Source organism: Conger conger, chromosome 3 (genome assembly GCF_963514075.1).
Source record: "Conger conger chromosome 3, fConCon1.1, whole genome shotgun sequence".
In the NCBI taxonomy this organism is placed as follows: domain Eukaryota; kingdom Metazoa; phylum Chordata; class Actinopteri; order Anguilliformes; family Congridae; genus Conger; species Conger conger.
In genome coordinates, this window is record NC_083762.1 from 36,016,961 (window position 1) to 36,027,480 (window position 10,520).

Here is a 10,520-nt window from a genome sequence, read left to right on the forward strand (position 1 = left end):
AACTCAGTCCTACGGAGGACACACAAAGGGTTGCAGCAGCAGTGAAGTTCCCCTTTATATCTTTGTTTTCTTCTGTTACTCAACCATCCAAACTATATGAAAACTGATATTGACTGGGCACCGTCATAATATTTTTTAAGGGATGCCATGTCATCTAAGCCTAGTTTAACTCCTGACTTCCTGAATGGGTTGCTGTCACCGCTTGTCCTTCAACGCGTCATCAAGGGAATTGTCACGTGATTAAGAAGGAAGGTTCAAATGGTCTGCAGCAAAGGGCTTGGTTCAGTGGTCTGCAGCAAAGTCGACCATCACGGCAAAAAAGGCATACAAGCAAATACTTCGCCAACTCGCTAATAGGGCACCTGTTGCGATTATACACAGGTACGTGTGTTCTCAACTTTCAACTTTAGAGTTAAGTTATTAATTTAAAGTTCTGGGACCAACGTAGTTCTAACTGTAAGTGTAATTGTTAACATAAAAGCTGTATAGCCAAAACATGGAAACATAGCCATTTTGCTCCCGAACTTTTGAAAAGTACGAAGTCTCTGTTAGTCGCTTCTTGGCATGTTAACAAACTAAGAATTAAAGAATGGAACTAGCTTGCATAACATATTCAGAATGTAGCCTAATTTAGGCGAACCTACTGGTTTGGTCTGGCTACAGTTGCATTTTTAATCAGTGTACTGAACGTAATTTTTTAAGACAATTTGGTCCCAATCATTGTGTAGACTGTAAGTGATTAGCTAAATTTACGGAATAATATTAGACCTGCTAGGCTCACTTATGTAGGATTATGATCTGACCGGCCGTGATATTGATGAATGACGTTCAACCTGCCAATAATTTATATAGCTGACCGTGATCTCGATCGCAACAGCTTCCCCACAACACTGTCACAAGGGACTACCATTACTCTATGCTGAGACAGATCACGTAGGTGTCTCGTACCACGTTTTTATGAAAACGGAAGGAATGCCACTTTGCATATACACACAAACTAAAGATGATCTAGAAGTAATTGGTATTTATTTGCCATGAAAATCACTATTCGGAACATGTGATCTAACTTGGCGTTTTTTTTAGGCTGTAGAACTTTAGACTTTGTTACCCGCCAAATCAGATAAAGACGAGGACATGAAGTAGATTGCAGTGGCGTCGGGCTTCCGGTGCTTCAGGCGGTAATCTTTTTTTGACTAGCCCCGGACCTTTTCCAGTGTTCTCAGTGCTGTTTGCTAACTTCCTGACTGACTGATGAAAACATAACCACCGATTTCGTCCACACTCCTGTGATTGACATTGTGGACAGCCAATGAGAGTGTAACTGTGGGCGGGCTCCAGCCTTGAAACGTTTCTCCCGGTTTCTACTTGATTCAAGTTATGCTGCGTTCCATTTACCATCGTTCCCGTTGAAATGTCCAAGTTCCGACCTCCAGGCGTTCCAGGTGCACGACACCAAACAAAAAATATGACTGACCATGAAAAACTGGTGGTGTATATAACCACATGAACTGTCCGCATTATTCATTGACCCAACGGCAGAAGGTTCTATAATTTTGACACAGTTCAATCGATATGGATGAAAATACCCTCAGTCTGCACTTTGACCTCATTATCAACATATCCTTTTAAACTGAGTGCTAGAGTACAGAACCAAAATAACAAAAACATGTGTCACTGTCCAAATAATTATGGTGCTCACTAACTTGCATCGCCTTTTTTTCAGTCTGATCTACTTGCAAACCTGTTGTATTTGAAGAATATTCAGTATTTAAAGAGTGTCACTTATTTTTTTTGGTCTCAGCGATGTTTCTGTACCTACTTGGGCTGCTGGCGTTTTTATTCCTGTACCGATGGTTCAGGGAAAGGAAAAGAGTCGGAAATGAATCGGACAAATATGTCTACATCACTGGGTGCGACTCTGGGTTTGGTAACCTGCTGGCGAGACACCTGGACAAACTTGGCTACCACGTTATTGCCTCCTGTTTCACGGAGAAGGGTGAAGATGGGCTGAAGAAAGTCTGTTCGCTAAGACTGTCCACCATCCACCTGGATGTTGCAAATACAGACAGTGTCAACAAAGCAGCTGCCACAATAAAAACCCAGGTTGGTGAAAAAGGTAGGTTTAAGTAAACTGCTAATTGCCCTTTTTCTTGTTCTCTTGAAACATGCTTCAGATTCGGTGTGCAAAAATCATTTTAATGTCCTTGGCTAGCATTAATTGTATACGTTCTTGATACATTTTCCGTTTACATGAAAGTATGGGTGTGTGAAAAAATAATTTACTTTTATTTAAATAAAACTTATTACATGATGAGACTCAAGTTTGGTTGAGGCCTCTAGGCCACATTCCATGGAAGCTATTGAAATGTCAGTGTTTTTAGTAAATTTAAGAAAAGTAAGTAAATTTGAGAAAAATTTCCAGTTGTAAATTTGAGTCAATATGTTGGATGATATTAATGTTGCTTTGAGAGGCATCATGTCACAGAAGGTATTACATTTTTTTGTGTGTTATTTAGAAGAACATTCCTTTTGAAATAGAAAATTAGTAAAATCATCAGTCGTAAATTTGAGAAATAATGCCTACATTAATATTAAACTTGGTGTGTTGGTGACATGTAATAAAATAGCTATGAAATCATAGGACACATGGATTCAAAATGTATTCAAATATATGAATTTCAGTTGAAAAATTAAAATCCATTGAAAATCTTTTTGACCTTGAATTTGTCTATTTAACTACTAAAATATATTGAGTACTACCCTCATATTCACACTACACAGCTGATTCTGTCCTTTCATAGCTTATCCCTTTAGCTAGGGCTGAACGATTTGGAAAAATAATTGAGATTTTTCAGACCAATATTGCAATTCCATTTCCAATACAATTCCTTCCCTTCTGTATGCACTATGTACAAGAAGAAAATAATTCTACTATAACCACCACAACATCAAATACTGTCAACATACACTGAGTGACCACTTTATTAGGTAGACCTGTGCACCAATATGTGGCAGCAACTAATTGCATAAAAGCATGCAGACATAGTCAGGAGGAACAGCTGTTTTTCACACCAAATAGACCTATATATGGACACAAAATCACAAAATGGCACCATCTTTCTTTTCCTTTGCTGAACATTTTTAGCAACACCTACACATTTTTTTCAATTTTGAGAGTGGACCAAGGAACATATATCCCACGTCCGTATCACAACTTCATTAAATTCAAAACTGTCAGGAATAGCTGACTTTTAAACATGAGCCATGATAATCACAGTGAGTTATATTTAAGTTGGCTTTACAAAAAAAACCTGCTAATTGAAACAATGAGAAGTTACAGGTCTCAAGGCACTTTGACACATCATACAGCCTTTGCTGCCAAGTATCCTGCTTGTACTGACCTGGCTAACCGTGTATAAAGTTCCAAAGCATCCTTGCAACGTAATATAAATGTGCAAATTTGCTAGTGTAAAGCTCACTCACCTCTTATGACATCGATAAAACATTTTGTTTGGGGTCAGTTTTTGCTTTGTCTTTATAAATCTTTGTATGAGTGCGTGCGTGCGTGCGTGCGTGCATGCGTGCGTGCGTGCGTGCGCGCATTTGCTTGATTCCACAGGCCTAGTTTGAGTTTGTGACTGTGTGTGATCTCGCAGGTCTGTGGGCTGTGGTAAACAATGCTGGAGTCTCTGTGCCATCAGCAAACTGTGATTGGCTCACCATTGAGGACTATAAGTCAATGCTGGATGTGAATCTGAATGGGGTCATTGCAGTGACGCTAAGCGTCCTCCCACTGATTAAGAAAGCCCGTGGCCGAGTGGTGAATGTTGCCAGCGTCTTTGGAAGGATCAGTGCAATTGGTGGACCTTACTGTGTGTCAAAGTTTGGAGTGGAGGCCTTCAATGACAGTCTTCGGTAATAATCCTTTTTACATTGTCTAATGGAATGTACAGTAGGTCCCTGCCACAACACGTTTTTCATTGCGACACCCGACAAACTTGCTCCACCAGCAAAATGAAGTATTCAGGAATTGTAGATCTCCTCATCTTGTTAATGTCTACCAAGACACAAGTATAGAGCCATTAGAAGTGTAGTCTAGAGCCCTGCACAGGACTGTTTTTTAAATCCCATTCTTGCCTGCAACATTTCTGACCATTCCTACCCGCACCACTGTTTTCTAGTGATATTTTCCCTGCTCCCATCCTTTAACATTAAATGAAGATATAAATTCTGAATGATTTACCTTAGCGAGATGCATATTCAGAATTTTGAAGGCATTTTTAAAGTGCTATTTAAAACAGAATGGACAGCCTCACACGCAAGTCACAATTCAAACAGGCCAATATGATTTAACAAGAGTCTTGAAATTAAACTAGCCATAGGCTAGGCTCATACATGGAAATTAAACCATCAAGGTTTTTGTATGAAATGTAATGGTTAATGCTTTTTCGCAAACTAGATAATCATCCAGTGCATAGGCACTTCATTTTGGCCGCCTGTATCAGAGAACTTATCCCGCAACTGCAAAAACTGTCAGGAGGGATCCCAAAGCCATTGCAGGCCTCTAGTGTGTTCGGTCAGTGTTTTTTGTTAACAATCACAATAAAAATCTGCAAATCTTTTATTTTATTTTTTTCCAGGAAAAACCTGAAACCCTTTGGGGTTAAAGTCCTGTGCATTGAACCAGGGTTTTTCAAGACTAGTGTGACTGATGTGAAAATAGTCGGAGAAAGCGTTAGGAAAGCATGGGCTAAACTGCCTCAGGAGGTCAAAGAAGAATATGGACATGATTACCTGGACAAAGGTAATTGACACAATGAGTTGGGCAACAGTCCATCCATTTTGTTTGTTAATATCTAAGGGTCATAAAAAAATAAAATAAAACCGAATGTGTGCCTTCAGTCAAGGTTTAGTTTCCCAGAAAAGGGCAAAGTAAACACTATTGAGAAATGGGCCATAAATGGGCTGGTACTGATTAAAAGGGGGATTCTCAAATGGCCAGGCAGGCAGCACAGCAGCTTTAAGGCTTAAGATGAGTATGTGGGATAAGTAGGTTTGATTATTCCCTTTGAAATAATTTTCAAATTATTTTGGAAACCTGCTCATTATCCACATGTGTTTAAGGCAGACTTTTAATCTAGCTCTGAGTTGTGCAGCATGCTGCTCTGCCTATCAACAAATTTGGCATTTTATTTGGTCATTGATGTCTTATGGGAATAATGAACAAATTAAATTGAATGCATTTATTTTACATGTTGGATAAGTAAGGGGTTTTAACAGTTGATTCAGTTGTGTTCGGTATTCAGAGTGCAGAATGTTAAACAGTGGTGTTACTTGTTTTGGAGATTAAACCTATTTAACTCAGACCTCTTCTGGTATTGAAGGTCGGATGGTCCTGTAAATAAAATCTCATGTACAGTGAAGGAAATAATTATTTGATCCCTTGCCGATTTAGTAAGTTTGCCCACTGTCAAAGAAGTGAACGGTCTATAAAAAAAAGAAAATCCAGAAAATCACATCATATAAAAGTTATAAATTGATTTGCATTTGATTGAGTGAAATAAGTATTTGATCCCCTACGAACCAGCAAGAATTCTGGCTCCCACAGCCAGATTAGTCCTCTCGCTTTAAGAAAGTACTCCTCATCTCAACTCGTTACCTGTATAAAAGACACCTGTCCACAGAGTCAATCAATCAGATTCCAAGCTCTCCACCATGGGCAAGACCAAAGAGCTGTCTAAGAACGTCAGGGACAAAATTCTAGACCTGCACAAGACTAGAATGGGCTACAAGACCATCGGCAAGCAGCTTGGTGAGAAGGAGACAACTGTTGGTGCGATTATTCGAAAATGGAAGAAACAGAAAATGACCATCGATCGCCCTCGGTCTGGGGCTCCACGCAAGATCTTGCCTCGTGGGGTATCGATGATCATGAGAAAGGTGAGGGATCAGCCGAGAACCACACGGGAGGAACTTGTTAATGATCTCAAGGCAGCTGAGACCACAGTCACCAAGAAAACCATTGGTAACATGGATTAAAATTCTGCAGTGCCCGCAAGGTTCCCCTGCTCAAGAAGGCACATGTACAGGCCCATCTGAAGTTTGCCAATGAACACCTGAATGATGCAGAGAAGGGTTGGGAGAGGGTGATGTAGTCAGATGAGACCAAAATCGAGCTCTTTGGCATCAACTCGACTCGCCGTATTTGGAGGAAGAGAAATGCTGACTATAACCCCAAGAACACCATCCCCACCGTCAAGCATGGAGGTGGAAACATTATGCTTACATAACATTATAAGGGGACAGGACGACTTCACTGCATCAAGGGGAGGATGGACGGGGCCATGTACTGAAAAATCTTGGGCGACAACCTCCTTCCCTCAGCCAGGACAATGAAAATGGGTCGTGGATTAAGGTCATGGAGTGGCCTTGCCAGTCTCCGGACCTTCATCCCATTGAAAATCTGTGGAGGGAGCTGAAGCTTCGAGTTACCAAGCGACAGCCTCAAAACCTTAAGGATTTGGAGAGGATCTGGAAAGAGGAGTGGACCAAAAATCCCTCCTGAGATGTGTGCAAACCTGGTGACCAAGTACAAGAAATGTCTGACCTCTGTGCTTGCCAACAAGGGTTTCTCCACCAAGTACTAAGTCATGTTTGCTAGGGGATCAAATACTTATTTCACACATTCAAATGCAAATTAATTAATATCTTTTATATAATGTGATTTTCTGGATTAAAAAAAAATATTCTGTTTCTCACTGTTAAAATAAACTTACCATTAAAATTATAGACCGTTTATTTCTTTGTCAGTGGGCAAACTTACAAAATCAGCAAGGGATCAAATTATTATTTCCTTCATTGTAAGCGTATTTAAATGGGTCACCAGCAGATGGGGACCACCCTGTTGATTTTGGTCTGGTAAATTTGGTCTGTTAAAGTGGAATGTGGTTACAGAAGTCATTTTTTAACTTCAATATATGTGGCTATGCTGATAAACAAAGATGTAACCCATGCTTTCTTTTTTCCAGTGGATGAAATGCTTTTAAAGAAAATGGAAAACATGCCAGACATGGACCTGATGAAGGTAGTTCACTGCATGGAGCATGCCATCGCAGCAGTTCATCCTCGAACCCGTTACTCACCCGGGTGGGATGCAAAGTTTTTCTGGATCCCACTGTCTTACATGCCCACCTTCATTTCTGATTACTTGCTTCTAAAAGATTCTGTCAAGCCTGAGAAATGTGTTATATAGCATTAACCATCTTCATTCTGACATCCTTGAACTGTTTAGAGGAGCCCGTTGTTGTTAACACTAGACAGAACACCACTGCATTTGGATACTTTAGAAGTCATGGAGTTACTTCAGAATAAAAAGTTCAGCCCTGAAATTATACTCACCTGACTCATTGAAGCCCTAACAAGTAAATCACTGGTGTCTGGGCCTTAGTAATCATCTTTTTGAAAAGTAAAAAATTATAATTCAAAAGGGTTCCAAACTTTTACACAGGGCCCTTTTCCTTAAAAAAACGTAAAAAATGAAAATAAAAAGCAATCTTTAAAATATGCAGAAAGGTCTCATGTTTAACTGTATGTGATCAAAAGCAAACCTGAACTATAAATGCAATAAGATTCATTGTTACAGACCAGGGGTGCCCAAATATTTGCACCCCACAGTATTTGCATTAACCGCTAAGGCAGTTTGTGGTTCAGGCGAGTTGAGCAGTCAGAAGCCACCTGCCTGCTGATAAACCACAGCTCACCTTTTGAAGCTTCAACCCTGTCTTTTATGACATGACGATAACCATTCCTGGCCTCTCAGCTTGTGTGCTTTTACAGCTTCTTGCTGAATAAGTTACAGAGAAACCAAAACCTTTTGACCAAGAAAAAATGCTGAGACGGGCAGAATTAAACTATGGGCAGATTTTTTTAAATACAGCATCGTATGGAAATCTGACATGGGGGGGATGCCCAGCTTGTAGCTTGTTTAATACAGAACTATTTACAGTTACAAAAAGTCAGAGCATTGTTAAAAAGGGAAGATTAGAGTATGCAACTAACCATTCTGAAAAAAAAAAAAAAAAAATATATATATATATATATATATATATATTCCTGAAGGGTTGATATCTCTGAGGTTCCATTGTATTTCTTCTCCAGTTTAAGGAGGAAATAATACCTTGGGCCAGTAGAAGTGAAGAAATGGCAAGAATGCATTATGGTAGTGACTATCAATCACAAGCACTTGGAATTATTTGGAATATTGTCTGTGCTTGATGTATGTGGAAACAATGCATTTTCATGATAATTTGTCAATTTGAGCAGCTAGTCAATTAAAATATATATGGAAACTGTCTACGGCTGGAGGCAGATAAAAATACCAAATGGGATCAAATATAGTCACGGGCTGCTTCCAAAATCAAACACTCCCCACTATATTTAAGCAATAACTCATGTCAGGCAGTGGCGAAGGCAGCCAGAACAGGCGCAGATCTGGCCTGTAGTCGCTTGCAATCTGGGAAGCTAACTAGCAAGTGAATTTGGCAGTTATAGTTTACTAAAGTTACATAGCAATTGTCTTCTTGTATATTATTCTTGTATATTATTCTAGTACAGACATTCTAGTCAATGAAAAAAATCTATCATATTTGGTAATTGTTATATTTAAGCAATAACTCACGACAGGCAATGGTAAATAGAATTTATATCACATCTAAAGGGCGTTGTTCGGCCCGGGACTCAGCGGAGGGATGCAACCCGTGCAGCTGGTACATCACGTCCTTGAGTGAGTTTTTGTTTTTTTAATGAAACGGGTAGGCCAATCTCGCAATTTCATTGGTTCATAGTAGTGAGAAAATGCCTATATACCACAGCTGTGCGTTCCAATGCTTGTTTACAGCTCTATTTCAAGTATCAATCCGTAGCAGCCATAGCAGAATGGTGAAGCAGCCATTCAAGTAAAAATGGGAAAAGCCGATATACGTCAATCACCTTGCAACAATGTTGCCCAGAATTTGCAAGCAAGCAGGGACGCACAGCTGCACACTGCCTCTGCTTCCATGTGATTCAGAAACTGTCCGATGCGGGTCTTGATTTGCCAGTAAACTCTAATTAAAGAAATTAACTCTATTGTTCCATCAAACTCGCTAGCTAGGTAGCAAGCTACCGTGAGTGAGCATGCCTTTATTATTTTATTTGTATGTTCCCATTGTGCAAAGACTGAAAACTTGTGGCTTGGTTTTTGCTCTGCTTTCTCCGGTCCACAAGTTTCGGTCACCCGAGAGAACTCTCGCACTTCGCTTACGGACACAAATATCTCTTGCAAATCAAGACTCATAGGATAGTTTCGAATCAGGTCCGCTTCCATCTGATTCAGAAACTATCCTATGAGTCTTGATTTGCAAGAGATATTTGTGTCCGTAAGCGAAGGCCGTGTGTTACTCTTCTTCCCTGCTCGCTTGGAAATTACTGAAAGTTGATTGACGTGCATCTAGTGATTTTCCAAAAAAAAAAAGAAAAAGAAAAAAAGGATTAAAATACATATCCATTGATTTTAACTACATTCCGCTAAGTATAGTTAAAGCTAATACTCACATTTAAATTGTTCAACTGTCGTTTGAACACCTCCCTCCTGGTTGCTTGGGTCCCGACTAACACAGTAGGCTACTCGTACCAGCGTAGCGTCCAGCGTTCGCATGCTATGATATTTCACAGAATGTAGTGTTATATCTGGCTAGTTGTTATGGAGTGTTTTTTTGCAGCTATGGTTTTGGACATACAAATACTATTTTGACACACTAAATAGTAAACTAGTATGTGATTTCAGATGCAGCCATGATGGAGTCATCCTGACTAGCTGTAGTTTTAAAGGACCACCATTGATTTCAGGAGTAGCAAGCAACTAGCTACAAAGGCCTACCTTTTCACTGTCATTTTATTGTTTTGCATTTGCATACAGAACACGTTAAATGAGAAATTATGCTGAAGCTGTGTATTCAAAAGCTTATTCAGCCCTAGAGAGCTTTGGCCAGCTGGATAATCTACTGAATTATTTTATGATTTTGAACTTTATATGAATTTATTTGAATGTAATGTAATTGGTGTAGTAACAATGTAGAAGTGCTGCCTGCCTCCTGATAAGCATGTTTTGCCAATGCCTTGATATAAATAAAAAGAATTTGAACAATGTCATATTATTAATTTGTTTTGAATTCCATAGACTTATAGCACTACATGAAAACTGTGGTTTCTGGATATTATCTAACTGGTTAAAATTCAGTGGGGGTGTCGGTTGTGAGTGGAGGTTTTCTGTTTTAACACATGTTAAAACAGAACTTGGATAATCCCCTATTAATCTGTGGACTCTTCATGTGGCAATGCCATGTCTCCACTGAAATTTCACGGCATGTCTTGAGTATGACAGCCATGTCTGGTAATTTACACCAACACATAAACGCACCGTTTCATCTAGTAAATTTCTACTGGTTGGTAATTACATTAGGATTTAGTGCCAAATTATTTGC

At 39.5% G+C, this 10,520-nt stretch overlaps 1 protein-coding gene across 1 annotated transcript; it reads left to right on the plus strand.

Moving 5' to 3' along the window:
• The first annotated feature begins 221 nt into the window (after positions 1-221).
• LOC133124207 (retinol dehydrogenase 7-like) lies at positions 222-10,188 on the plus strand. The gene is made up of 5 exons (XM_061235193.1): positions 222-381; positions 1,802-2,116; positions 3,657-3,915; positions 4,641-4,804; positions 7,029-10,188. The coding sequence occupies exons 2-5, from the start codon at positions 1,804-1,806 to the stop codon at positions 7,250-7,252; spliced, it is 960 nt and encodes a 319-aa protein (XP_061091177.1). The 5' UTR covers positions 222-381; positions 1,802-1,803; the 3' UTR covers positions 7,253-10,188.
• Positions 10,189-10,520: the final 332 nt, after the last annotated feature.

What these genes read in the sequence shown, in the direction of transcription:
- LOC133124207 (XM_061235193.1), top strand. Translation starts at nt 1,804, where the DNA reads ATGTTTCTGTACCTACTTGGGCTGCTGGCGTTTTTATTCCTGTACCGA. An exon ending in AACCCAGGTTGGTGAAAAAG is followed by an intron (nt 2,117 to 3,656) that starts GTAGGTTTAAGT and finishes GTGATCTCGCAG; the next exon opens with GTCTGTGGGCTGTGGTAAAC. An exon ending in ACATGATTACCTGGACAAAG is followed by an intron (nt 4,805 to 7,028) that starts GTAATTGACACA and finishes TCTTTTTTCCAG; the next exon opens with TGGATGAAATGCTTTTAAAG.